The sequence below is a fragment of the Aulonocara sp. 'chitande type north' Nkhata Bay genome, linkage group LG9, assembly GCF_057382095.1.
Source record: "Aulonocara sp. 'chitande type north' Nkhata Bay isolate Kocher_YH1m ecotype deep benthic linkage group LG9, A_spYH_male_GT1.1, whole genome shotgun sequence".
Taxonomy (NCBI): domain Eukaryota; kingdom Metazoa; phylum Chordata; class Actinopteri; order Cichliformes; family Cichlidae; genus Aulonocara; species Aulonocara sp. 'chitande type north' Nkhata Bay.
Genome location: NC_141352.1, coordinates 15,315,849 through 15,341,738, shown reverse-complemented (window position 1 = coordinate 15,341,738; position 25,890 = coordinate 15,315,849). Strand labels below are relative to the sequence as shown.

Sequence of the window (25,890 nt, the reverse complement as noted above, 5' to 3'; positions counted from 1 at the left end):
TATTGAATAAAAATATATGTAACTATATATATATATATATTCATGATAATTTAATGATGGAATGTGCTTTCTTCCAAACTTCAGTGTAATTCAATGAACAGATTCAAGGACATCTGAAGAGCTTTCCAAATCTTAGTAGTTCTCAAAAGTAAACTACACAGTTAATTAGAAAACAGCACAGAACCTTTAGTTGTCTGGTTCACCCCTCCATAGGTCATGCAAGTTGTGTTTTCAATAAATAAAATAATGTAATAGACACTTATACATCTAATTGCCAGACTGTTCTGTTGTCCTTTAAAGATTTAGACCCCAATCCATTGAGCTCCAGTTCATTTTACATGCACTTTTTGATGGCTACTGACACATTTGCTACAATGTCCCAATGATGATTTTGGTGGTATTATTCACAACCTCTTCATCTGACCTCACGCTCACTCAACATAAACTTGTGCCCCCCTCGTTGTTACCCAGGATTTATTCTACCAGTTTGTGTAAATCTGTGTGTGACATGTTCAAAAACACACAAACAACATAGCTAATACCTGCCTTTTTTGTGTCTCTCAGCATTTCCTTCATGGACTATACTGTTTTTTTTTTCTTTTTACTTTACTTGGATAAATAACCACCCAATATATTTTTGTTCCAAGTCCCGATTACATAAATACATTGTCAGTGTTTCCGAAGTAAACTGCTAAGACAATAGGAGCCATAACCTTTTGCAATAGGTTAAAATAACGATTGTTTAGACCATTATTTAGTTCCACATGGCACCCGTTGCCTGGCAACGTTGCGTGAACCTCCTTTTCCAAAACACAGTACGGTGAGGTTATTGTTGTCGGTTTAAAACCTCGAAGTTGCCTCTTGGTCTGGAAAGAAAACGTAAGTCGTGGTTCATTTTTGAGATAGTAATTAGAGAGCTTGCCATATGCCTGTTTTGTAAGCTTAATCTGTCGACAGTGCTACTGAGGAGTGGCATAGTAGCATAACTAGCTAGCTAGCTTTATGGGTTCACAGAGTTGAACGCATTGAACCGTTGGACACCCATCTCTCATCAATATTGCTCCTCTTTAGGCCATAATATGGGAAAGAAGTCGAGGAACGAGAGGGAAACGCCAATCAAGGAAACGGTGAGTGACGAATGTTTCTTTAGGTCTGTGAAGGTTCTCACCTAATGTTTCTTTAGGTGTTGGCAAAACCTAATTAATGCATTTTTGAACCTTTGACAAGGTTTAATTCATGTCCACTGAAACACATCCATACCATGAACACAGCCTACTGTACATCCCGGGAACATATCAATTAGAAAGCATGCACAACTCTCTGATTGGAACTACTACTATGGAACTTGATTCATTGGGGCTTGGCATCAAAGGTCATTAAGGTTGATATACAAGCAGGTATTTGTGTCAACAAATCATGATTATTCTAACTACACAAAAAATAATGAATGAAATTTGAATTTGCTTTAGTACATATCAAATGCTCTGATTGACACATCAAAAACATTGACTGATAGTAAATATTATATTTGTGATGAGGTAAGAATGATCAGTTTCATGTGTGGTGAAACATCCCCTTAACCAGTGGATAATAACACTAACACTAACTAACTTCAGACACTAACAGTCTGGAGAAAGCTAAAGAGGGAGTGTGAAACTCAAAGGGAAAAAATAGATGTCATGCTCAAAAGTGTGTCCATTTGCCACTACAATAAAAAAGTCTTTGACTTCATTCTAGATGATGAAGTTTTCTGATGTTCTGATGATAAAAATGTACTTTGAAATGGTGGCTTGGTCTTTAGTAGGCCTTGGGCACAAAATTGTTTGAAAACGGCATCAGGATATCATATGCATGTACATGTTCTCAGGTTGTTGCCTGTTGGTACATGCTGGGCATTGAGATATGTCCTGTCTCATTGTCCTAGAAGTATGAAAGTCAAAAAGACAGACCTGACTTTATACATGTTCTATATTTCAGTTATTTATTTTATATTTTGCAAACACTCCTTCTCCCTGTTGACTCTCACAGTTTGAGCCGCTACCCCTTGAGAGCAAAGCCCCAGCAACAGTAGTGCTGCTGTTGAACTCCCCAGAGGAGGACATTTTAATCAAAGCGTGTGAAGCGATCCAGACATTTGCAGAGAAAGGTATGGTAGGGTACCCACCGCTAACCCTTCCACATATTATTGATTGTTTTTATTTCTATGGGCAACCTTGCAGCTGAATAGCAGAAAATCCTGTCTTAATTTTGCTTTCAGGCTGATGTTTTGTAATGGTGTATTTTTTTGATATGCATTTTTTAAATCCAGAAATTGCAACATTTGCAATTCACTTCATCACCATCTGCCTAATTTTCCTGTTCACTGTCTCCCCCTGTTGTTAGGAGATGAGAACAAGGTTTCTCTGCTGGGACTTGGGGCATTAGCGCCTCTCTGCCAACTCATTACTCACAACAACAAGCTGGTCAGACGCAATGCCTTCATGGCCTTGGGCATCATGGCCACCAATGGTGCGTCAGACCAGTTACGTCATTGATGCAGATTCGACTGCAGTGGACTTGGTAGCTTACAAGCTCATGCGACAGTCTTGATTCTACAAATGACCCTTTAGTTTACCGGCCATCTATGTGTTTGTCAGGAATTTGCATCTGTTAATCTACCAGATGTTGGATTCCCTGTTCTGTTGATTTAACAATGAGCAAGGTGCTAGCCTTACTGAGTAACTGAGTAGTGTCTCTTGTTTAAATCTGAAAGGTGATGTAAGGACTGCGTTGAAAAAATTAGATGCCATTCCATCAATTATTGAAAAACTATCACTCGAAGGTGAGTAATAGATATTAGAAGATTAAGATATATTTTGATCACTAAAGGAAACAGTGTCACTTTGTATAAGTTGCATACAATCAAAATAGAGCACATGTGTTTACTTATGGCAGTAGGCAGTATTTCTGTGATCAATCCTTATTTATTTCTGTTTCTTTTCATATAATCAAATTCCATTTTTGTTCAAGATGATACAGTTGTCCACGAGTTTGCAACACTGTGCCTGGCTTCTTTGTCAGAGGATTTCCTCTGTAAGGCCCAGATCTTTGACAACAAGGGGCTGCCAACTCTAATTCAGCTGCTGTCTAGTTCTGACCCAGATGTCAAGAAGAATTCACTAGAGACCATCTCCAACCTAGTACAGGTGACCCAAAGTCATCAGGCTTTAGGATGTAATTTTATGTAAAAATTATAAGGATTTTCACTGTGAAAAATTAACGTGATGTTTTATAGTCCTAAAAGACGATAAAGTTGTCTTCACATACCGTATTTACTGAACCCCTGAACTTTTTTAGATATAACATTACAGGGGTACATGTGACAGTGCAGATGTTTAATGCTGTAGAATGTGTTTAACTTGTCAGCTCTGCAAGGGAAAGTATTTATTGTGTCCAATTTCATCTATGTGATAATAGTGCAGGTAATAACTCTGGTGTCAGTGGTCACACTGTGTTCTGCCTCCCTCCTGCTCTACTAAGGCAGCACTGCTGCCAAACCTAAAGTATTTCTTAGCAATGAGAATGCAGTTAATGCGAACTGTTTCCTGCTGTGCGCTACGTGTGAGAAAGAGCAACTTCACAAAGTCCTGACCTATTTCTCCCAACATTTACAGATTTCATGAGTGAAAACAGCTTCAAATTTGCTCCTAGGATTGTTGAAAAAAATGCTTTCAACATTTCTGTGAACCTTTTGCAACCTTTGCTGTTTTGTCCCCATGAAGGACTACAAAAGCCGACTGGTGGTACACGAATTAGGTGGGATCCCTCCACTTCTGCAGCTCTTAAATTCGGAATTCCCTGTCATTCAGCATTTGGCTTTAAAGACGTTGCAACATGTCACTACTGACAGAGATGCAAACAAGACCTTCAGGGACAAGCAGGGATTTGAGAAGCTTATGGGTATCCTGAATAATGTGGTAGGTATATGGTTTAGGTAATATATGTCTTTATTCTGCTGGTTTGTGTTAATAAGAATAAAATAATAGAGAATCCTTTAAAATCTGTGTCCTCTGGACCTATCTTTTTATTTCTCACAGAACTTCAGTGACCTACATGCTGAGGCCTTACATGTCCTGGCTAACTGCTTGAGTGACAGTGAAAGTGTCCAACTCATTCACAAGAGTGGAGGACTGACCAAGTTGATGGAATTTGTCCTCACTCCCAGTGTGCCTGAAATCCGGTCAGGTGTTATTAAATGCATCACCAGGGTGGCTCAGAGCTGTAAGCACAGAAGGCAATTAGAGACAACAGATTTCTTTCAACTTTCCCACATAATTTACTCTATTTTATTTATTCTGTTATGTGTGTGTGTATGCGGGTGCTTGCCTGTGTGTTTAGCTGAGAGCTGCAAAGTGCTTCACGAGCAGGATGTGGAGACCGTTCTTGTTGAGCTTCTGTCCTTGGAGAACATTGGTGTGATGACGTCTGCCTGTCAGGCTGTGGCTGCCTTGACCTTTCACCTAAACAGCAAAGAACGCTTCAGAGAACTTGGCACGTACATCTTCACCAAGCCACCCTGAGATTAGGTGCAGTCAGCACAACAAAGTGTAATTGAGTTGGATTCCTTTGTGTTTCAGGTTGTATCAGTGTCCTGGTTCAACTGCTGAGCAGGGAGAGTTTGGCACTGAGAGAGGCGGCAACCCAGGCCCTCTCTAACCTCACTCATAACAGCGAGTCAAATGCCTTGTGAGTAACGAAGGACTTTGATGTCTTACCTATACCTCATTGTTTTTGTACAGATATATGCACTTTTTTTTAACAATTCAAAATGTATGGAATTATGTATAAAAACATCTACAAAGAACAAGGCAGTTTAAAGACACAGAATAAGGCATATGAGACAATTTGTATGATAAGTTACTGGGTAGTATTTATTTGTCAGACATCCAGTACACACTGTCTGGTTCATATCGATCATTCAGATGTGCTAGGACACCCCTGTCCCCAAGAAGACAAAGTATTGGTGACCTGGGCAAATCATACTTCAACCCTTGGCCCATATAATCCCAAACATCTCTCAGAAAAGGAAGAAGTTCTGAAAATTCCCATAATGCATGCACATAAGTGCCCGTTTTTGTCTTTTATGTCCAGCATGAAGCATCCAAATATGATTTTTTTGTAAACTTCTAGACCCTTTCAGTTGTTTTCCCATTATTAGCTACATAAAATCTGAATGACTTCAGGGATTTAAAGGTGTGTGTTCTACTCTGGACTAGAATGCTGTCCTCCCCTTTTTTCATAAAAATAAGACACGGAATCTCTTTACTTCTTTTCCATTGTCTTCTCCAATCTTGTCTTATACATTTTTTTTTCCAGACAAGTCTTCTTCGAACTCTCGAACCCACGCATTGTATGCTTGGAAATAATATGCTTTAACAACGTATAAATTTGTAAAACTACAGTAATTGTCAGCCGTCTAACTTTTCATTAAACCTCCCTCCCTGTTTATTGTATTTTCCAGTGAAGTGTATGAGGAAGGTGGCGACAAGCTCCTCATACAGCAGCTGTATCAAAGCTGTCCAAAGATAGTGGCCAATTCTGCTGCCACACTTTGCAACATGGCAGAACATGAGATCATCCGCTGTAGCATCTTGTCACATGGAGCCATACAGGCTCTGTTGGAACCCTTGAAATCTACAGTTACACAAGTCCTGGTAAACACTGCACGTTGCCTGGCAGTGCTGGCCAGTGATGAAGAAGCTAGGACAGAGGTTGGTGTTTATGTGACCTCAGAATGCTGGCTTGTTCTCATGTTCAGTAATAATAAATAATGATCATTGTTTTTAATCATTGCTGTAAACTTTACTCAAGACAGCAGGATTATTGTAAACAGCATTCGGTTTCACTTTGTGATACTACATTTGAAATTCTTTCACTAAATAACTAATACTCAACCCAAGCTAGTCAGAGTTGGAGGTCTTCAGCTTCTGGTCAATCTACTGCAGTCTCACTCCAAGGAGGTGCTTCACATTGCATGCTTGGCAGTGAATGTCTGTGCCAGTGATGAGCCAACTGCTGTGGAGATGTGCAAATTTGGGTAAGACGTGATAGATAACACTGTCATTAGAGCATGACTGATGTGTCAAATGACTGGCGAGTAAAATAAATGCAATATCTGCATAGATATTGCTTAATGTGATCCCCTAAATAACCAACAGATGGCAGTGCAAGACAATATTAGATGTGACTACATGTGCCTTTGTTCATTTGTCCATTTTTATATTTATTAGTAATGACAGAATATTTTTCTTTTCTTTCTTTCTTTTGGTCTATGCTTGTTGTTTCTATCTGTGTCTCAGAGCCCTGGAAATACTTCAGGAAATCAACCAGTCAAAGACCCGTAGGAACAGTTTCAGTGAGTTGGCTGTGAACAGCCTACTTAACTCCAACTTGTCTTTTAAATACAGCCTGACAAGTTCTTTGGCCTCCACTGACATCATCACCTGTGGCTTCTACGATGCTGGAAAGGTATGCTGTCAGAAGTCCTTTCAAGGACTTTTTAATGCAATCTTATTAACATAGCATTAGTTGGTTGTTGTTTTTTTGTTATTGGCAGTCTTTCACAAGAATGCAGCATGACTTTTCACATAATAATTAAAATGCAACTCTTGTGTTTTCCCTCAGGCTCGCCCTGGTCAGAGGATGCTGACTTTAGAGGAACTGTCCAAGCAACCGGTTAACCAGCGGCAAGCCATTATTTTTGTCAACAAAGCAACAGTATTGCCAGAGTACGAATCTAATATTAGAGTATGGTTTGATAGTTTAAAAGGAGAAATATAAACTACATTATTTTAATGCTTGTGCTTAAAAGACACCAATTGTTTTAAGAAGCATGCTTTATTATTACATTCTTTTAGTTTAGATAGATGTTTCGAGGACAAATGGAAGGTATACTGTATGTAATAGCCCTCTAAACAGTTACAGCTGACTCCTCCCACCTGGTAATAAAAGTAAATTAACCAGAACAATTACAGAAATTGACTGGGACCATTAGGTTCCTGCACTAGAAGTCACAACATGTTGTTTGCTCAGAAAATTTATTGTGGCTGTTAGATTACAATCACCCTCCCCTTCTCTGCTCCAGTCCTGTGCTCTATTCTTCCTTCGTTCCCTTTCCTCCTCCCATTCTCCCCCACTATGCCTGTAGCATAATTAGTGTGGCAGTGTACGGTAGCCCTTCTTTAGGGTGGCGACACACTCAGAGGGCTTCTTGTGATTCAAATAATGGACTTCTGAGCTTGCACCCAAAATCACAAATGTGCAAAAGCACAAAGAGACATGCAATACCCATGCGTGTTCACTGAGCCACATAAAGCATGCACGCAATGAAAAAACACATCTTAGATGTTTAAGGCTGTATATGCATGCACTGTTTAATGCTTTCAGCATTTTCATAAATTAACTTTGGAAAAGAGAGCAGTACCCCCTTCAGGGTACCTCTGTTCAGCCCTTCACCCCTCCCAGACCCCCATTCCACCAGCATGAATTTACACGTAACACTTCAGGCATTCTTAAACAGCCTGTTATGTAACTGATTCCTGGTCTCATCCATAGCTTCTGCATGAGCCAAATTTCAAAGCAAAAGGCCTCATGATTGAATTTATTTTCTGACTTATTCTTCTGTGTTCCTATAAACCAATTAACGGATGTTTTTTGTTAGCAGGGAGACAGTAGATGTGCCAGAAGAGACACAGAACAAGCCATCAGAGTCAGACGGCAGAGTCAGAGGAGAGCGTAAAACACCAAAGTGAGTGTGTTTGCTAAGTAGTACAACAAGTAATACCACTAACATCAGAGGTTCTGGAGACAAAAATCTTTTTTGTCCAAACCCTTTTTGGCCACAGCTATGATTATTATTGTTATTATGATGATTATTATACATTGACACTCTTTTTGACACATGCTAAACAGGAAGTTGTGCCAAAAATAATCCCATTTCAAGACAGTATTAAAAGATGCTACCTTTTCCTACATGAAAATGTAGCTACATAAATGCTGCATGCTAAAAAAAATCATGGAGAGAGGCAGAATATCAAACAAAAATCCAGAAAAAAATAATTTCATACAAGTTATAAATTGATTTGCAAGTTATTGAGTGAAATAGATATTATATCCCCAAGACAAACCTGATTTAGTTCTTGGCAATGTCCCTTAAGCCCAAGTTTTCCTGTAGCCTTGGCAGAAAAACAGTCACAAAGAGTAATGGTTCCACAATATATGTGCAAAGATTTATAAACTACAGTGCTGTGTGTTCATATAAACCATTTTGTTGATGTCCTTTGGTTGCAGGGTGACAGTAGATGTGCGAGAAGAAACACAGAGCAAGCCATCAGAGTCAGAAAGCAGAGTTAAAGGAGACCGTAAGACACCAAAGTGAGTGTGCTTGTTAATGTGGAGGCTCAACATAAGCAGTACCACTAACATTGAGCACGAAATGTGAAATGAATTAAAAGAGGTCATAAAGGTGGAATTTTAAGTACCGTAGTGATTTTCTTTCCTTGTAAGATACTGACAGAATTCTTTTCTAATTTACTCTTTTTTTGTACAGGAAGAAGAAGGAAGAGGAACAGAAAGATTATGGCCTCATGTACTCTATTATTATTATTATTATTATTATTATTATTATTACTAAAGTTTGTGTGTGTTCAAATACATCCCTGTGCTGTATTCATATACCTTTTATGGAAACTGTCTAAACATTTTAGAGATGATAACAATCTCTGACGCATGCTAAAGACGATATAGTGCCAAAAACATTGACATTTAAAAAAATATTGAAAGATCTTGCGTTAGTGATAATGATTAGATCTTGTAATGATATGTTCTCTTGATTATATGTAAATAAAATCAGATAACATGAAGGAGATCGTTAGACACTAAAAAGAGTGTGCCTGTTAATATGAAGGATGAGCATAAAGCAGTGTCACTAACATGGATCCTGTGATGTGAAATGTGTGATAGAGTTCACAAAGGTGGAATATTAAGTAGTGATTTTCTTTCTTATTTTAACGCACTGACTCCCCTGATTTCTTTTCTAATTTATTGTTTCTTCAGGAAGAAGAAGGAAGAAAAACAGAAAGATTATCTTCAGCCTGAGTCTCCTGTAGAGAAACCACGGGGAATGATGGAGGATGTCTCATTGCAGATTCTAATAAAAATTGCCAAAGAATACATCTTTCCACTGAATGATGAAAAAGAGCAGTGTGAATCCTTAGCCAGGTAACGTATTCATGCAGAAACTGGCATGCAAAGAGAGAGCGAAGTAACTTATCAGCAGCTATTGTTTAAAACAAATCTCTGGAGTCATGGAAACACATTAAAATGACATTTACACACCAACTCTTAAAATGTCAGGAGAGCTGACTAAAAATGACAGCAGTGGTATGCAATGCAGACACTCTGCTAACACACTGAAATACAATACCCTGAGAGATCAGAATGGAAAACAAAGACTTTATTTTAAAGGTTTCTGCATTTTCTTTGGTTGGGTTTGCTCTTATTTTCAGGCTGGTGAGCGAAGCCATGGGGGGAGCAGTGGAGAAGGAAAAGATGCACGAGTTTTCTTGGATTCTGCACCTCAGTGAGCTGAAGATTCAACTTCAGTCTAATGTTATTCCCATTGGTTTCATCAAAAAGGGAATCTATTATCACAGGGCACTCCTGTTCAAGGTACAGATTCTTTACCCGCATGGTAGCATTAGCATGAGCGGCTATGTTCATCATCTTTCCTAATATTTTTTATTCCTGACCAACATGTATTGACATCCCAATTTAAGCTCTGTCTCTTTAAGGTCTTCTCCATAATATTTGTTCCTCAGCCTATTTCTCAGTCTGACATTCTTCTGTCTCCTCTTTTAGTCACTGGCTGATTGCATTGGACTGAGCTGCACACTTGTTAGGGGAGACTACAACCGTGCTTGGAATGAGGTTCTCCTTTTCAGTAGAAATTCCTCCAACAAGCTGCACTCTTCACAGCCCTGCCGCTACATAGTAGACCTTGTGCACCAACCTGGAAACCTGTTTCCAGTCAATAGCCCAGCTGCAGTCCAATATCAAACTATATAATCAGTACTGTAATGTTTAAATACCACAGAAGGTAACGCTTTGACGTTATATTTTGTCTGATGTGCATCAACCGATTTATATGTAATGTGTGTTTATGTGTACATGATGTGTGCATGGCGGACCTCATCAGTTGACTATTTTTTTTTCTACATATGCATAAGGAAAGCAAAATCGTGTCTATTGTGGTGTTTCTCTATTAAACACAGTGATTCAACCTTTGTACTTCAGCATGGGTCCAACATGGTGAAGCAGTGTTTTTGCCAACGTGCAAGCTGTAGTTGTTTAGAAAGTTAATGCTTCAGCTGGAGAATTGAAAATATCTCTTACAGCTTCATGGCACCATCACCAGCCTGGAGCTTTGGATCCATGCTTTCATGTTTTTGAACCTACCAGAAAGATTTCATAGTAGAAATTTATACTCACCAGACCAGGCATCGTTTTTCCAATTTTATAATTGTCCAATTTTGGTGAGCCTGTGTGAACTGTAGACGTACATTCCTGTTCTGCATCTGCTCCTGTATCCCATCTGCTCCAGGGTCTGAAGTGTTTTGTATTCAGAGATGCTCTTCTGCATGCCTTGGCTGTATGAGTGGGTATTGGAGTTACTGTTACCTTCCTATCAGCTTGAAGCAGTCTGGTCATTCTCCTCTGACCTCTGGCATCATAAAGCATTTTCACCCAAAGAACTGCTGCACACTGGATATTTTCTTTGTTTGTGCTATTGTCTGTAAACACTAGAGATGGTTTTCGGGGAAAATCCCAGTAGATCAGCAGTTTCTGAAATACTCATACCAGCCCATCTGGCACCAACAACTAAGGCAATGTGATTTTAGGCACTTAAATCACATTTCTTCTTTTCTTTCTTCTTTCTTATGCTCAATTTGAACTTCAGCAGGTTGTTTTGATCATGTATTTGATCATGAGTAGTTACCATCTGATAACTCATCCGATTTTTGCCTTAAGGAACAGTTGAACAGGTTATTATTATTATTGGTTGTGTGATCGTGGCTCAAGAGTTGGGAGTTTGCCTTGTAATCGGAAGGTTGCCGGTTTGAGCCCTGGCTTGGACAGTCTCGGTCATTGTGTCCTTGGGCAAGATACTTCACCCGTTGCCAGTGTCCGCCAGCCTCGCCTCTGTCAGTGCGCCCCAGGGTGGCTGTAACTACAATGTAGCTTGCCATCACCAGTGTGTGAATGGGTGGATGACTGAATGTGTTAAGCGCTTTGGGGTCCTTAGGGACTATACAAGTACAGGCCTTTTACCATTTATTATTATTAATAATAACAATAACAATTAGTATTCAAATAGACACCTGCAAAGATGGTTGTGAACAGCAGATAGATGTGGCAATCCCAGCGGACACCAGTACTAGGAAGAAATGGCACAACTGACATCACAAACTAAGGCTGAAGGAACAACTGGAGCAGGTGTGAAAGGAAAAGGCTAAAGTAGTCACAGTGGAAATGGAAACACTAAGTGTTGTAATCCCAAAACCGGAAGAGTAGCTCCAACAGATACCAAGCACAACATCAGAGGTCTTTGTGCCGAAGAGTGCAGTCCAGGAGCAACCACGATATTGTGCAGAACCTTCAAAGTCCCCTCAAGTGGACCCGAGCCTGAGGATTGTATTTATACCACCTCTCAGGAGATGAGGTGGAGATTTTATATACATGTGTATATGGACTTTGTGTAATAGACTGGCAAATAGCCAATATTAGCTATTAACTAAAGCAAAGCATACAGGAACAGGTTAAATAAATAACAATAAATGCTAGAGAAATCCTTTCATGTTTCATGTCTCTAAAAGAATTAAATAAATATGGCTTACCTATTTGAATGTCATATTTTTAAATCAACAAATATCTCTGTATCAGTCTTAAAAAAAATCTAAAATCTAATCTTAGATTTTTTTTATTTTAATTTTTTGATCCACTCCCATTCAGCAGCGCTTACTGCGCTCTTTGCACAGTGCTGGCAATAAAATACGACTGAACTCCATCCACTTTGACCTTTGTAGCTTCAGTTGTGTTTTGTGACCGTGTAACCCCGCTAACAGCCCGGATAAGCCGAGCGAGGACCAGCCCAAACTCGCCGCGGCGTGAAAAATCTCGATGGGGCAAGTTTGCTTGGCTCCACTGAAAGCTGCACTTTAGTCGCACTTGACTCCACTGGAGCAAACATGTCTCGTTTCGTCCGCCGGATTGTCGCTGTTGCCTCTCAACACGCCACAGCCAGAGCTGCAGAGTTACCGAGGAGGATCCCCGGCATAATCCGTCCCGTGTCCACATGTCAAGGTACCGTGAGCGAACTTCTGATTTATATCAGCGCTGTACTTGAGCTGCAGCTCGCTGCACCATCATGCACGAATGTTTACTATTAGAGGTTCTACATCTCTGTTTGAAAGAGTATTTCAGAAGTTAAGTGGAAATTCTTTGAGATTAGAATGTTTATATTTTAGTCTTAGTTATTCTTTAAGAATATATTTCCAAGCAGCCTCACTTTCTCAGCTTTAAAGTTTTCAGAGTCTGTATTATTAATGGTAATGTGATCAGATAAGAAAATGCATGAATTACAGGAAACTCTGCCACAAATGTGGCTTTAATGATTCACTGTCTCTCTCTCTCTCACACACGCACGCTCACGCACAAAACATGTGGCTTGTTTTAAATATGCATATCTAAAATGTGTGACCTTTGCTCTGTGCAGGCCTGCAGTCCCTCACACGTTACAGTGAGACTACAGACTGGCATAAAAAACTGACCCCAGAGCAGTATGTAGTCACCAGAGAGAAAGGAACTGAGGAGGTGAGTCCAGTGTATGAAAAAAAACAAAAAACAATATAATTATTATGTAACCTAATGCCAAAGAAGCTTTGTGTTCAGAATTAATAAGTGGAAGGTTACACATGCACATAAGCACACCAGCAGAGTGACATACATTATCTCATCAACAGCAGCACATTCTCAGGTGGACTTTGATCTGCTCTGTATCACAACGACACACTTTTACTACATTATGAATTAAATACAGCCCGAAAAATGAAACGCAGAGATATTTCATCTTGTTATAACAGGACTAAGGACAAGTCATTGTATACACTTGCAAAACCAGGGTGCTGAAGAACACACAGGTAGTGAAATGAGCTGTATTTCTGCTCCTTACATTGTGATCTGGTGTGTGTGTGTGTGTGTGTGTGTATTTGTGGATGTTCTCAGCCCTTTAGTGGGATCTACCTGAACCATTTTGAAATGGGGATGTATCACTGTGTCTGCTGTGACGCTCCACTCTTCAGGTAATACATCTAACCAGTAAAGGGGTATGCACATTTTCTGGACTGGACCATAATCTTTTATTAAAACTCTGAAAAATGAGGGCTTACTGGTATAAGATGATTTTGCTGTTTGCTCATTTTTAAAAAAAAATCAGCAGATGTTTACTAAATTCTTCCTTCCTCTCTTCATAGCTCCGAGGCTAAGTACAACTCCGGGACAGGCTGGCCAGCATTCAATGAGGCTCACGGGACATGGGAGGGTGATGAAAGCCACACCTCCATCATTCGGCGCCCTGACAACAGCCTGGGCAGCCCTGGGACAGAAGTCCTTTGTAAAAATGTGAGTTGTGCTAGGAACCAAAAGAAGCCAAGGTTTCATTCAGTTTAGCTGTGATACTTGTTGTTTGTGCTATAAAGCAGAGGTTAAAGTAAAAAAAAAAAAGTGCACAAACGTCTGACTTTTTTGTGTTTCTGTATCTGGGTCACACAGTGCGATGCCCACCTTGGCCACGTGTTTGATGATGGACCAGACCCAACAGGACAGCGCTTCTGCATCAACAGTGTTGCCCTCACATTTAAAACCAGAGAAAACGACAAACCTGATGAGGATGAGTGTAACTGATGGACTCTTCATCAAAACATTAAAAAAAAAAACAGGACCAGTTTAAAGAACTTCCCTTTTGTTTTTTGTGGGGGGGTTTAAAGTGAAAAGCTATGTGATGTGAAGTGGGATGAATTGTGGGTTAAACTGGAGGTGAATTGAAACCAGTTTTATATTGCATATATTAATGGATATATGGACTGGAGAGATGTCTACACAGGACAGGACTACAGGACTCACAGTAAATCATTTTTCTTCTCCAATAATCTTTTTTCTGTTCTCTCTTCGTCACTGGTGTTTACTGTTTACTAATGTTTGTTAAGTATTTTGCCTTAACTGTCATCTGAATGAAGGTCTTCTCATATGAGCCACTTGGAACATATGTGTAGGATATGTGAAGCCATTAATGCCAAATTTTTTAAAAAGTGTTTTTAACAGCATTGTAATGTTTAGCATATTTTCATATCTGGAAAAAACAGTCAAAAAATTGTTGTTCTGCAGGATTGCAAAAACATTGCTGTGTTTTTGGTTTGTAATCTGAAGTTGCGTGTACATATCCAGCTGAAGTCTTTGATCGCAATCACGCAAACATGACCGATCCTTCCCCCCCCCCCCCCCCCCCCCCCCCAATAAATTCACGTCTAAATCCGGCGCTGTGCTGCGATGACCCCCGATGTTTGCCCGTAATTTATTGCCGCCTCTTGTTGTTCAGAAGTGCACACCACAGCACTTTAGTATGGCCTCATCTCTACCATGAAGTTAATATTTAACTCAGCAGGCCATCCTCTGTTTCACACTGTTTGTCTCTGGGTCTCTGTTTGCTTATCCATATCTTATACATGTGTTGCAAGTTGAGTAAAGCAGAAAGAGAACAGCTGAAGGGAGAAACAGAGCAGGGTGGACAGAAAACCTATAAAACAAAAACAAGAATTGTTTGTCAGCGATACAATGGCTGGACTATGGCGTTGCATACTTGCAGTGGTGATGTTGATGTGCGTGTACCTCTGGGATTCTGCTGAGGCTGTAGGTGGAGCTAAGAGTCGACCCCGACCCCAAAGACGACCTCCCAAGAAGCCAAAGATCACACCTATTGACCAGACCCAACCCGAACAAGACATAGACATAGAAAGGGTAAGAAATAAGATAAAGAAGCGGAATATTTTCACTACTGCTGCATTGGGCCCTGGCTGCTCAATTCAATTTATATAGTGCCAAATAACATCAGCAGTACTTGGTCTTTTTCTTTTTTTAGTTAATCTTTTTAACCTTCTGCTGAAGACAGTGAGATTCATGAAAAAGCTGCAACTGCCAAGAGACCGACTGTTTCCAGGCAGTTGCAGACGTCGCCAACACAGCAGACAGCTCTGTGTGCTGTTATTTTACCTCTGAACACTGTTTTTTTGATTGTTGTACCGTGTCACAGTATGATATACAAATAGGACTGCAGAAGAATCTGCGGAAACTATGTGAAAGTAACTTAATGGTGGATGAGTCAATATAAACATAAGAAAATAGCCAGAAAGCTATTTTGTTGCTTTGATTAGATCATGACACACACACACATATACACACAAAAGCGCTCTGTCCCACTGGTCTAAGAATAATCCAACAAGTTTTTGTCCTTATATTCTATGTGGAATCAAAGTAAAGTATTCAGAGACTCGAACACGTCAAAGGCCAGTTCTGAGAAGCCTTTATTCTTCAAACTTTCGATCGCTGTGAAAGCTCTGATTTTTATGGATTACTGTGGGGGCTGCTGATGCAGGCAAACTTGCATAATTGTGTCAATATTGTGTTTGAGGCAATGAGGGAATTTTTCTGTGCAGGTGAACGGATATGAAGGGGATAGAGCAGGGCATTTAAAAGAAATGTTTTGTTTTTGTTTTGACACGGGAACATTTTTGGAATTTTGATTTCAGTGGGATGAATTAGAATAATCCGATAAGACATTTGTCTATGACAAATTGATTGATTTTGAGATATTTTGAAATCTTGTTTTTTCCTTTCTCTGATTGCGTGTGTCCTAGATGCTGGGAACATGGTACCTGCTTAATACTGCCTCCAAATGCTCTTACCTGGTAAATCACGGGACCAAGGTGGAGCCAACAGTAATCACCATTGCTCGTACCGCTACCTCTAATGAAACGCTGTCTGTTAGCACCAAAACAAGGCAGTGAGTACAGCTGCACATGTGGCTGATTCTTCTGTATGTTCTTTGCTTTCTTTCTATTTTTTTGGCAGCAGAGGGAGCCAATTTCTTGAATCCCTCATTCCATTCTTACTGATATTATTCCTTGCCATGTGTTTAATGTTATTTATGCATCTTCAAAAACAGGAAGGATGAGGTAGAACAGTTAAATCCGTCAGCTTTTCTGCTAACTCTTTTTTGGCCAAACTGACCTAGAAGTATAATATCCCATTTAAATGGAAAAAATGTGGCTTGTGTTGTTTTTGGAGAGCATTCTATGAAAGCTTTTGTTGCTGTATGAGTGCTACGAAATCTTTCTGGCCTCAACAGAGAAAAAACAAGTTTTATTGATTAATTTGTCATGCACTGTCTGAAAAGTACAAAGTCTTCTCTTCTCTTCTCTTCTCAGTAATCACCAGTGTTGGGAGATATTACAAGTCTATCATCTAACATCAGTCCCAGGAAGACTGACACTGAAAGGTCAGTTTTGTTTCTTAGTGTCCCAGAATAAAGCAGGATCCTGTGTGTACTTTGCTCTCTGTTCTCTATATACCAGGATCTCCCCCTGAGCAGAATATTGAGATAGTGATTGGGGATACAGACTACAATTCCTATGCCATCATGTACTACCAGAAACAGGGCAAGATCACAATGAAACTCTATGGTAGGTTCCTCCCTTACTTTTTTAGGTACTTTATATTGAGCAGCACAGCACTGTTGATACTTTATTACTTTGGTAAATATGTTAAAGGGTTTTTGTGTTGTGCTGTGTTCGCAGGGAAGTCTGTGGACAATCTGTCAGAGCCGCTGCTAACCAAGTTTGAAGAGCTTGCTGCAAAACAGAATTTGCAGCGGGCCTACCACTTCCCCTTCCCCACCTACAGTATGGCTAATTTTACAGTTATCATACAGAATACTAATAGCAATCTATTTCATGTAAGCTGGCATTTTGAAACACATGATGACTGCATAGCTAGACAAGCTCTGGATCTCTGATAGCTAGATTAACCAAATGAATATACCGTGTAACCTTTGAGAACACAATCCAAATATTTTCTGAACACAGTGCATTACAAAATAACACAACAACACACTACATATGTAGTAAATGACTGGTCAGAGTAAGTCACACTACTACTAGCCATATGTTGATATATAGTAAAAGCTCCCCAGAGGGCTAAATAATGGCATGTGAATTTATTTTTGCTTTCTAGGTCACTGCGGTGATGTGGATCGAGATCATGTGATCAGTAAGTTACATGCTGTTTTTTCTTTTTAAACATTTTTAAATGTATTAACTTAAGTGACGTATGTACTTAAAAGCAATCCCCTAAAAAGAAAGGGTGATAATGTTTCGATTTGTCACAAACAAAATGGCCAGACAGAAACAAGATAAGCATGTGCAATGCCACTGAGACAAACTTATATTATTTTTCAGGTTTTTACTTACTGGTGTAGTATGCAGGCCTAGTGCTGACAAGTACATCCACGAGTAATTGCATTGCATTTCCCTGGCAAAGCGCTCACGACTTATTTCCTAGCATTTTCTCCCATGTACTGTAAGAAGCTTCACTGATTCAGTGCAATATAATAAATAATATTAACAAATTGTATTTATGCAGATTTTTTCTTAACAACATGCTTTACATAAAGAACTGCAAACAAGAACTAGAAAAATTTGCATTTCCTGTGAAAATGCTGTGTGGATGCCTTAACGCTGAAGATGTCTGCTGAAAAAAGCTGAAAATTTTGAAATTAAAAAAAAAAAAAAAAAAAAAGATTTCCCTGAGCAGGATTTGAACCTGGCCCTTCTGGTCTAAGGGTAGTTATTTAGCTTACTGAGCCAAACTCATTCTCACAAAGAAGAGGTGGAGAGATTGACAATTGTGCTGAAATGAGCAGAACCTGCTGAGAATTGTGCTGATAAGAGGTGAAAAGGCTGCAAATTTTGCAGAAAAGAGGTGAAAATTCTGCTGAAAAGAGTTCAATCAGCAGAATTTCTGCTGAAAAGAGGTTTTTGCTGAAAACAGCAGAAAAAACTGAAAATTTTGCTGAAAAGAGTTCAATCAGCAGAATTTCTGCTGAAAAGAGGTTTTTGCTGAAAACAGCAGAAAAAACTGAAAATTTTGCTGAAAAGAGTTCAATCAGCAGAATTTCTGGAAAAGCTTAAAATTCTAATGAAAACAGCAGAAGAGGCTGAGATTTGTGCTGATAAGAGGTGAAAATGCTGAACCAATCAGAGGTACTGCTTCTGTCTGCTTCATCAGGCGGTGTACTTGTATGTATTTCTGCCATGGAGCGTTAACAAGAATCTGAGGTCCATATTAGAAAAGCTGCCAAAATCATAAAATGTTGCCGAATTGTAATAAATTATCAATATGAATTACAGGTCTGTGATAGTGTATTAATTTGTAGTGGAAGAAAACATGTGGACAAGGTGGAATTGAACCCACGACCTTTGGGCTTCAGACCTGTGTCATTACCAACTGCGCCACTGGGAAAGAGAACGGGCGCCTGGAAAATAGGGTGATGAGCAGTCAGAATTTTCGGAGTTTGAAAACTGAGAGGAGGACAGATTTCCACCCCTCAAACAAACGTAATTTATGGCACAGTGGTAAGATGACTGTAAAAACTGCTTCGACCTTGAGTGTCAGCAGTGTCTGAAGATGAATTGGCACAAGCCTCATGTCTTAACTTTGCTTTGTTACAGAGATATGACGATTTGAAAATGCCTCTCATTAGAGAAATCCAGCGCTGGTTTTGAACAAACTCCCCATAGACTTTGAATGGAGAGTTTTAAAACTTTTTGTTGCTCTGAGGCGATTTGATAAAAATCTGTAACTTCCACAACAGTGATAGTAACATTTTCTGAAAGCCAGCAAAAATACCTACGTTTTGATGTATAATTTGTGGAGGTTGGGTGAAAATTGAGCAAGAAGTTGTTCGGACATGAAGAGAAACTTCAGAAAGCAGCAGCTCTCACTCTGAGTTAATTGCAAGTTATAATCATGGCTCGAGCATGGTATCAAACATGTGGGTAAAATGGTACATGTCATGATTTTTAATCATCCTGCATATTTTGTACAAAAAAGATTTGACAGCTATAAGTAGGAAGATATCACAGAGTGTTTCTAAGCGGGAGACCCACTGTTGAATAACAGTATGAGGGTTTTTTTTTTTTTTTAAATGGCATCATGTATCACTTGGGGGGAAAAAAGAAAAGTGAGCCAGACCTTCTCAGAAACAGTGCTGACTTTTGTTCCTGCAGGCTGTGCTCCTGCAGTCAGTTTTTAAAACGTTGTCAACACGTTATCTAACTTCCACTGCCTGCTGAAAAACATCAGCACGGTTTCTCTGTAATTTAACCTGGCATTCCTTGTTTAACAGATTGTGTTCCCACATGCTGAAGAGCGGAGCTGAGGGGACGATGGAGAGCAACGCTTTTGAATTCACCCCTAACATTAAATGTCCTCAGCCACACACTGAATAAAAGGACATAAGAGTCAAATCAAGCTGTTGTTGAATGCTTTTAATTGTCCTTATTTGCTGTTTGCTAATCCTGTGGTGAGATGGAAGTGTCAACATGTGTTTTTTTATCCCGAGATTTACCATTGAGAGGCGAATGCACGTTTTTGTTTTGTGCTTGAGGATGCAAAAATTGGATGAGGGGGCCAGGAATGGAGATAATAAGGCCCAGATGTCACAAGGGTGGTTACAAAACTCACCAAAAGTGCCTCTTACCACTTCCCCTCGCTCCAACCAGCACCTCTCTCTCTCTCTCTCTCTCTGTGTGTCCCTGTTTGTGTGGATATGTGAGTGTTTCATAACCAGCTGATTATAAGTCTGTGCTCGTCTGGTCTCATAACAGAGGAGAGGTTTGATAAGTCATCGGTACATGTCAGCAAAAATAAAGAATTCACAGCTAATCAGCACTTTATGTAACAAGCAAATGATACAATACACAGAAACAAAGTCAAGGGGGGATTTGCTGTAACATAAATGCAATATTTAAATTTAAACAAGTCAATAGTGCATGCTCCAACTCCCTGGTAGTTACAAAACTCAGAGGTTCTCACCGAAATTCTGCATGCACCAAAGGTTTTATGAAAGTAAGAAAGAAAGAAAGAAACCAGTACAATGATGTGAGTCAGTGCTCAGAGGCTGCAAGGAACAATCAAGCCACTGTATGCAACACTGGCAAAGTTATTTATGAGAATGATTTTTATTTTTTTTTCACCATGAAGTTCTTAAAAATCCCTGACCATGCAGGAAATACTGGATGCCAATGGTTTATCATATCCAGAAAAATGGAAAACACACTGATTTTATACATGTGACATTTTGGCCAGGCATGCTTGGACACTAATGTTTAAACCCCATCCCTTCTATCCCTGTGTCCTGGCTCTATTCACACGTGCCAGTTGTGTAACAGCCGTGATTCGCCTGAGGGTTTTTGTAATGGTGTAGCGAACAGCAGGATTGTGGGGAGGGGGAGTGGGGAGGAGACAGAATGGGGGTAGGGCTGTACCCTGCAGCAAATATAAGAAGCCTCCGCTTGCTCTTTCCCATCAAACCGCCTTGACACTCCTGATCACTCCTTGCTGCCGAAGCACAGACAGAAGAAGCCATGAGGAGCACACTGCTGAGGATGCTGGCCGTCCTGGTGTGCGTGCTGGCTGCATGTGCAGATGTCATGCCCGTAAAAGACTTCAACCTGGAGAAGGTAACAAATACACATTTAAAAGGAAAGAAGTTATTTGCGTCTGTCTTTGGGTTGTTGCACAGACAAAAACAACCCCTCACTTTTAGAAAGCAGAGGGGAAGCAGTAATGCAGGTAGGGTTTAGATAACCTCTTTTTAAACAGTGTTTGCTTTCTTACAGGTGGCGGGCAAGTGGTACATGGTTGGCTTTGCTACAAATGCTCAGTGGTTTGTGAACCACAAAGCAACCATGAAGATGGGGACTGCTTTCTTAACTCCTACTGATGTAGAAGATCTGGACCTCTCTTACTCCAACCTGAAGTGAGTATAATTGTGCTTTCAAAATAAGATAAAATAAAATAAATTAAATGGCAATGATTGTCTTTTTTAGGGAGGATATCTAATAAACTGGTCATTTTTTCCCCATTTAAGTACTGATGGCTCCTGCTGGAGAATGACTCACCTGGCTAAGAAAACAGACACTCCTGGACGTTTCACCTTCCACAGCCAAAGTAAGTAGAGACGCCTTTAAAACTGCCCCAAAATCTGACATATATTTGAATACTTAGATTTAACATGATTTCTGTGACCCCACCAGCTTGGAACAATGACAACGACATGCGCATTGTTGACGTTGTTTACGATGAGTACGCCCTGGTCCACACCATCAAGACAAAGAATGGGGTGTCCGAGGTCCTCAACAAGCTTTACAGTGAGTTTGTCTTACCAAAATAAGAGTAACTTTCTAGGAATGCTCTCCGGGATTTGCTCATTCTTGAAGAGCGCCGTCATTTTTTATTGTAGGTCGCACTCCCGACACCAGCGCTGTCCTGCAGGAGAAATTCTCGCAGTTCTCTTTGGAGACTGGTGTCCTCGCTGAGAACATTGTTATGCTGCCCAAGAATGGTAAGTTAACAGTATCAACAATGTAACTGATTCTGTGAGCGAGGCAGACCTTCGCTCACCAGCCTTTCTAATATGCGTTACAGGTGAGTGTCCCGACGCCTGAGGAGCCCAAATCTTCCATCTCAGCAGCATCCCCCCCCCCCCCCACCACATTCGTCCAACCCCTCTCCCCCCTACAGTCATGACGGATTCACAAAGCTACACCCTGGGACAATGAACCTCAAGCATTTCACTCTGTTTTCTGCTGCACACCAAAGACCAACCCTGATCCTAGTTGAGCTCTCATACTTGTCAACATGCACATTAACTGGGGCATCAGAGTGGAACAATAAAGGCCTGCTTGTAAGAAAAAAAGGGACTGAAGTACACGGAAATATTATAAGTTGTCTTTTGTAACTTCTGATTTCTTTTGCAGACTTTTTTTTCTCCTGTTTTCCAACCTCAAAGCTAATAAAGCTGTTAAAAAGTGTCTGATTTCACAATAATTTTGTGTGTGTGTGTGTGTGTTCTGTGAAGGTTTTTTTGGAAGCTACGTGAATATTTTAACACACAATGCTCCCCATCAGCTCACTGTCAGGCATGCGAGAGTGTGTTGGATACTTTACCACATTACATTAGGACACAGTCCTTGTCAAAGGGTTTAAGGATGAGTTGCAGTTATGCAAATATGCGGCTGAGAGTGATATAGGCAGCGATTCAATCGACAGACATAATGAAACGAAGATTATAATAACACAAACTGATTATGGGGCAGCTATATTGCTATTTAGTTCTGGATCATGGCAACAGTAATAACAACGACAAGACAATACCTCGGTTCAAAGGTGTGGGCAGACAAACAAACACAAAGTAATCAGAATTAATTTAATTTAATTACCAGGCACGCAGAACAAATCCCTCCTGAGGAAAAGCAGAGTAGCACTAAATTTCTGATGAGTAAGAGATATAAAGACCTGACATCACTTTAAAATCAAACATGCTGAACTTAAGTGAACACATTTATCTACAACTTTATCATCTTAAGGACACTTCAGTCCTTTTTTTGTAGCGCCTCATTGCTTTGGGTACCTTTGTCAGCAAGTTTATATTTGATATACTTTCATATATTACTTATTACTGATTCTGAATATAATTCATCAGCTATGAGCTTTTAACTTTATTTAGTTTGGTAATCTGTCATTAATCATCAGTGTGTATGCTCTGTAAATCTGGGTGACTAAGAAGGTGCACTGTCTGCCCACCAGAGGGCAGCATATGACCTTCTGGAACTTCCACATTTGTTCATTACGGACTTTTCAAAGGAAAAACTACATAGCGTTTATTAAGTATTATATCAGTTTTATATAATTTTAACTTATATAAGTCGAACTAAAGCAAATAGGTTAGATTCTTCCATAGTCCCTGTTTCTTAATGGTTACATGGCTAAGACACAAAATGTTCCTTGAATATCTTTAGTACTGTCTTTGATGTGCATCATTACGCTGCGAGTGTCTGAACAAGAAGAAGAAGACGAAGAAACTGCTATTAAAGATCAAACACTCTTTATTGAACTCAAGAGAACTAAAAGCAAAACATGTGGGTTAAGGTTTTGCCTGTCTGCGCTGATAATCAATTATCATCGCCGTTAAGTTCAAAACATATATCGAGGATGAAGTTATGCATTTTAAAAGTCTGAAAATCAAAATCCAAAAACAACAAAGCATCGGTAGAGTCACTTGTTTGCCCTACGGGATGCGAAGTAAAAGCAGATGAATTCTTCTTTGAGGCCTCAGTAGAAGGCAAGCTGAGCTCAGCAGCTGCTCCTAATGTCTCACATGAAGTGATCCACAGCAAGCGCTCGATCACGAGGCGATTCGTGATTCACTGCGCGAGCGCCGTGGGAGCAATTTGATCAAACAGACATACAAAATAAAACAACTTCACAACAAAATAGAGTTGGCAGCAGGTTTCAGCTGTAACACGTCGTTCTGTAGAAGCCATGGTAAGGTAAACAGGTAAACATAAAAATAACTTAAACATAAATAGATCATATTTGAATGCATGTTGGACCGCAGTTGCACACTGCAGGGTGACGCTCGTGTCTGCCTCCTCATCCTAAACGTGTTTTTCTTGCAAACGAGCAAATGACTCACACTTCATCAAACATGCATGTTGTTGTGTGCACGTGTGAGGGGAGGTGTAAGCGTGTGCGTTGAAGCTGCTACTGCTGCACAAATACTTGGAAAGTCTGGCTTTTTTTTAAATTTCAAAAGTTTTTTTTTTCCAACCAAGATTTTTCTGCGTAAGTGAACACAGCACCATTTAAATACAACATAAAAAAACACCTGAAAACGCTATTAAGTCCGATTTCGTGCAGCAGCAGTCAAGTTTTTCTCGCAGGTTTGTGAGTGTGAGGCAAGGCCAAACGGCTCAGCACCTTGAAGGCACGCTGGAATAATAAGCCAATTATCTTCTTAACTTCGTCCCAGGTGTTTTTCAGATATAAATTGATTTTTCATTTCACGCTGCTTCGCCCACTTAATGCCTAGTGCATCGATGAAAACTCAGTACGCATCAGTCAAGCTGTTTGGTCTGGTCTTCGCGCATGCCCAAACGGCCCCTTCTAAAGCTCATTTTCCCTAATTCACCTACGCACAGACGCATGCATGTGCTTTAAAAACTACAGCCCAACACTGGTTTCAAATGTATAAAAACAAAACAAAAAACCAACTCAAATATCAAATTGAACATGAAAATCTGACATAAGACTCAAGTGTTTGGCAAAGAAACAAACAAACATGCTGAAGCCCGCACGAGTAAAGGCTCGCAGATTCACTCATTCCAAATCCAAAGAAAGCTGCCGTGACCATGAAGATGAAGAAGATGGCGATGATGGCGTCATGATTTCCCCATCATGCACTGAGAAACCCCTCGGTGCCCTTCCACAGAAAGGAGTGTCCCTTACAATCGAATGTCATAAGATTTAAACGTAAAACTCTGTATTTTACACGTTTATAATGCGACAGACGAGACGTGTGGCGCCACTCTCATATAGATATGAAATTTCTAATTTGCTTTATGCGTCTGACACTAAATAAATCTTTCGAGAAAAGGGAGAAAATAATATCATATTTACAAGGTGACTTTTGGCATCCATATTCAGTTCTATATTACCACGACATGAATTATGTGACAAACTGGTGCATCCGCAGTTTGAAACAATAAAAAATACAAAGAAGAAGAAGAAAAAAGAAAGAATAAAACAAAAACAAAGGTTTGGCATGTCGATTTGATCATTTTTGATATAAGAGTTTTGTTAAAATATAAAATCAAAACGCAACAGGGACTGGCAATAAACCTTTGCTATCACACGACCCAGTAAGTATAATTATTTGTCATATACAGTATTCAAAGGACTCCTGAAAACTCCCAAGCACGACACAAAGAAGGACAAGCCGGTTAGTATATACATGTACAGTCTCTTACAGCTGTGCTCAGTTGAATAAGTGTCCCTTCCTTCTCTTTCTAATACTCTGGATATATAAAAAAACAGAACAAAACAAAAGGATTTCTGTACAGTCTTCCCCGTTGCCCCAACCTTCCCTGGGAGATTATTGTCCTTTTGAATAGCCAATCCTCTGTCCATTCTGTGATTGGCCTTGACTTAAACCACCTCTATCTCTGTGGCATCGGATGATCTAAAACATTGCTTTCCCTCTCTCAGAGTTCTTTCTGATTGGCTGTTAGATGAACCATTCCTTCTTTGATTCGTCAATGGTTTCTGGGTTGTCGGTGCCGATGATGGCCGTATCCGCTGATTCCGCGGCCGACTCCCCGCTGGCCTTTGCCTCGTTGGTGTGGTAAGTGCCTTTGTGACGGAACATGTAGCGGATCAGGAACACCAGAGTGCATAAGATGGTGAAGATCACCACTGCGATAATACCTGTAGTAGAGACAGAGAGGCTTTTTCAAATACTGCTACCAACCTGCTCCGACCATGAAATTCCTCATATGAGTCAATGTCTAAGCAAAGGCAAACACAGCCTGCTTCTGCCATCTCAACTGGGAGATTAATGTAATAAAAATGTATGTAATGCGATGTTTGTAATGTAATTAGAAACATTAGTGAACTGTAGTC

At 39.9% G+C, this 25,890-nt stretch overlaps 6 protein-coding genes across 13 annotated transcripts in view; 4 read left to right on the top strand and 2 right to left on the bottom strand.

Moving 5' to 3' along the window:
* Positions 1-698, bottom strand: part of pip4k2aa (phosphatidylinositol-5-phosphate 4-kinase, type II, alpha a) — a 31,245-nt gene extending 30,547 nt beyond the window's left edge. The window contains exon 1 of the mRNA XM_086306041.1: positions 547-698. Within this exon, the coding sequence (XP_086162167.1) occupies positions 547-576 (30 nt within the window). The 5' untranslated portion in view covers positions 577-698. The remainder of the gene's footprint in view (positions 1-546) is intronic.
* Positions 699-709: 11 nt separating this feature from the next.
* armc3 (armadillo repeat containing 3) lies at positions 710-10,331 on the top strand. Of its 7 annotated transcripts, none has more exons than XM_086306035.1 (20): positions 710-879; positions 1,072-1,127; positions 2,029-2,146; positions 2,383-2,508; positions 2,753-2,821; positions 3,010-3,185; positions 3,762-3,956; positions 4,077-4,260; positions 4,378-4,530; positions 4,617-4,725; positions 5,501-5,750; positions 5,985-6,076; positions 6,339-6,507; positions 6,664-6,767; positions 7,700-7,786; positions 8,329-8,412; positions 8,588-8,626; positions 9,094-9,258; positions 9,546-9,708; positions 9,898-10,331. In XM_086306035.1, the coding sequence occupies exons 2-20, from the start codon at positions 1,080-1,082 to the stop codon at positions 10,102-10,104; spliced, it is 2,538 nt and encodes an 845-aa protein (XP_086162161.1). In that variant the 5' UTR covers positions 710-879; positions 1,072-1,079; the 3' UTR covers positions 10,105-10,331. The 7 variants fall into 7 exon arrangements, with proteins under 7 accessions (XP_086162161.1, XP_086162160.1, XP_086162157.1 ...); XM_086306031.1 differs by having other exon boundaries at positions 713-879; positions 5,940-6,076; positions 7,703-7,786; XM_086306030.1 differs by having other exon boundaries at positions 714-879; positions 5,940-6,076.
* Positions 10,332-12,154: 1,823 nt separating this feature from the next.
* Positions 12,155-14,593, top strand: msrb2 (methionine sulfoxide reductase B2). The gene is made up of 5 exons (XM_086306044.1): positions 12,155-12,399; positions 12,812-12,909; positions 13,321-13,397; positions 13,569-13,716; positions 13,867-14,593. Exons 1-5 carry the CDS (start codon positions 12,285-12,287, stop codon positions 13,996-13,998), a joined length of 570 nt encoding a protein of 189 aa, XP_086162170.1. The 5' UTR covers positions 12,155-12,284; the 3' UTR covers positions 13,999-14,593.
* A 222-nt stretch (positions 14,594-14,815) lies between these two features.
* c8g (complement component 8, gamma polypeptide) lies at positions 14,816-19,673 on the top strand. The gene is made up of 7 exons (XM_086306028.1): positions 14,816-15,108; positions 16,005-16,150; positions 16,575-16,645; positions 16,722-16,829; positions 16,944-17,048; positions 17,380-17,415; positions 19,553-19,673. Exons 1-7 carry the CDS (start codon positions 14,926-14,928, stop codon positions 19,570-19,572), a joined length of 669 nt encoding a protein of 222 aa, XP_086162154.1. The 5' UTR covers positions 14,816-14,925; the 3' UTR covers positions 19,573-19,673.
* Positions 19,674-20,775: 1,102 nt separating this feature from the next.
* ptgdsb.1 (prostaglandin D2 synthase b, tandem duplicate 1) lies at positions 20,776-22,241 on the top strand. The gene is made up of 6 exons (XM_086306029.1): positions 20,776-20,888; positions 21,048-21,187; positions 21,299-21,378; positions 21,465-21,578; positions 21,671-21,772; positions 21,856-22,241. The coding sequence occupies exons 1-6, from the start codon at positions 20,793-20,795 to the stop codon at positions 21,873-21,875; spliced, it is 552 nt and encodes a 183-aa protein (XP_086162155.1). The 5' UTR covers positions 20,776-20,792; the 3' UTR covers positions 21,876-22,241.
* Positions 22,242-23,297: 1,056 nt separating this feature from the next.
* The window catches only part of cntnap2a (contactin associated protein 2a), a 409,058-nt gene continuing 406,465 nt past the window's right edge, over positions 23,298-25,890 (bottom strand). For both annotated transcript variants that reach the window (XM_086306026.1, XM_086306027.1), the window contains one exon: positions 23,298-25,695. In XM_086306026.1, the coding sequence (XP_086162152.1) occupies positions 25,496-25,695 (200 nt within the window). In that variant the 3' untranslated portion in view covers positions 23,298-25,495. The remainder of the gene's footprint in view (positions 25,696-25,890) is intronic.

Coding starts and splice junctions, on each gene's coding strand:
- armc3 (XM_086306030.1), top strand. CDS start 1,080: ATGGGAAAGAAGTCGAGGAACGAGAGGGAAACGCCAATCAAGGAAACG. Junction 2,147..2,382: donor CCAGACATTTGCAGAGAAAG/GTATGGTAGGGT, acceptor CCCTGTTGTTAG/GAGATGAGAACAAGGTTTCT. Junction 4,261..4,377: donor CACCAGGGTGGCTCAGAGCT/GTAAGCACAGAA, acceptor CTGTGTGTTTAG/CTGAGAGCTGCAAAGTGCTT.
- msrb2 (XM_086306044.1), top strand. CDS start 12,285: ATGTCTCGTTTCGTCCGCCGGATTGTCGCTGTTGCCTCTCAACACGCC. Junction 12,400..12,811: donor TCCCGTGTCCACATGTCAAG/GTACCGTGAGCG, acceptor TGCTCTGTGCAG/GCCTGCAGTCCCTCACACGT. Junction 12,910..13,320: donor GAGAGAAAGGAACTGAGGAG/GTGAGTCCAGTG, acceptor GGATGTTCTCAG/CCCTTTAGTGGGATCTACCT.
- c8g (XM_086306028.1), top strand. CDS start 14,926: ATGGCTGGACTATGGCGTTGCATACTTGCAGTGGTGATGTTGATGTGC. Junction 16,646..16,721: donor AGGAAGACTGACACTGAAAG/GTCAGTTTTGTT, acceptor TCTATATACCAG/GATCTCCCCCTGAGCAGAAT. Junction 16,830..16,943: donor GATCACAATGAAACTCTATG/GTAGGTTCCTCC, acceptor CTGTGTTCGCAG/GGAAGTCTGTGGACAATCTG.
- ptgdsb.1 (XM_086306029.1), top strand. CDS start 20,793: ATGAGGAGCACACTGCTGAGGATGCTGGCCGTCCTGGTGTGCGTGCTG. Junction 21,579..21,670: donor GGTCCTCAACAAGCTTTACA/GTGAGTTTGTCT, acceptor TTTTTATTGTAG/GTCGCACTCCCGACACCAGC. Junction 21,773..21,855: donor TGTTATGCTGCCCAAGAATG/GTAAGTTAACAG, acceptor TATGCGTTACAG/GTGAGTGTCCCGACGCCTGA.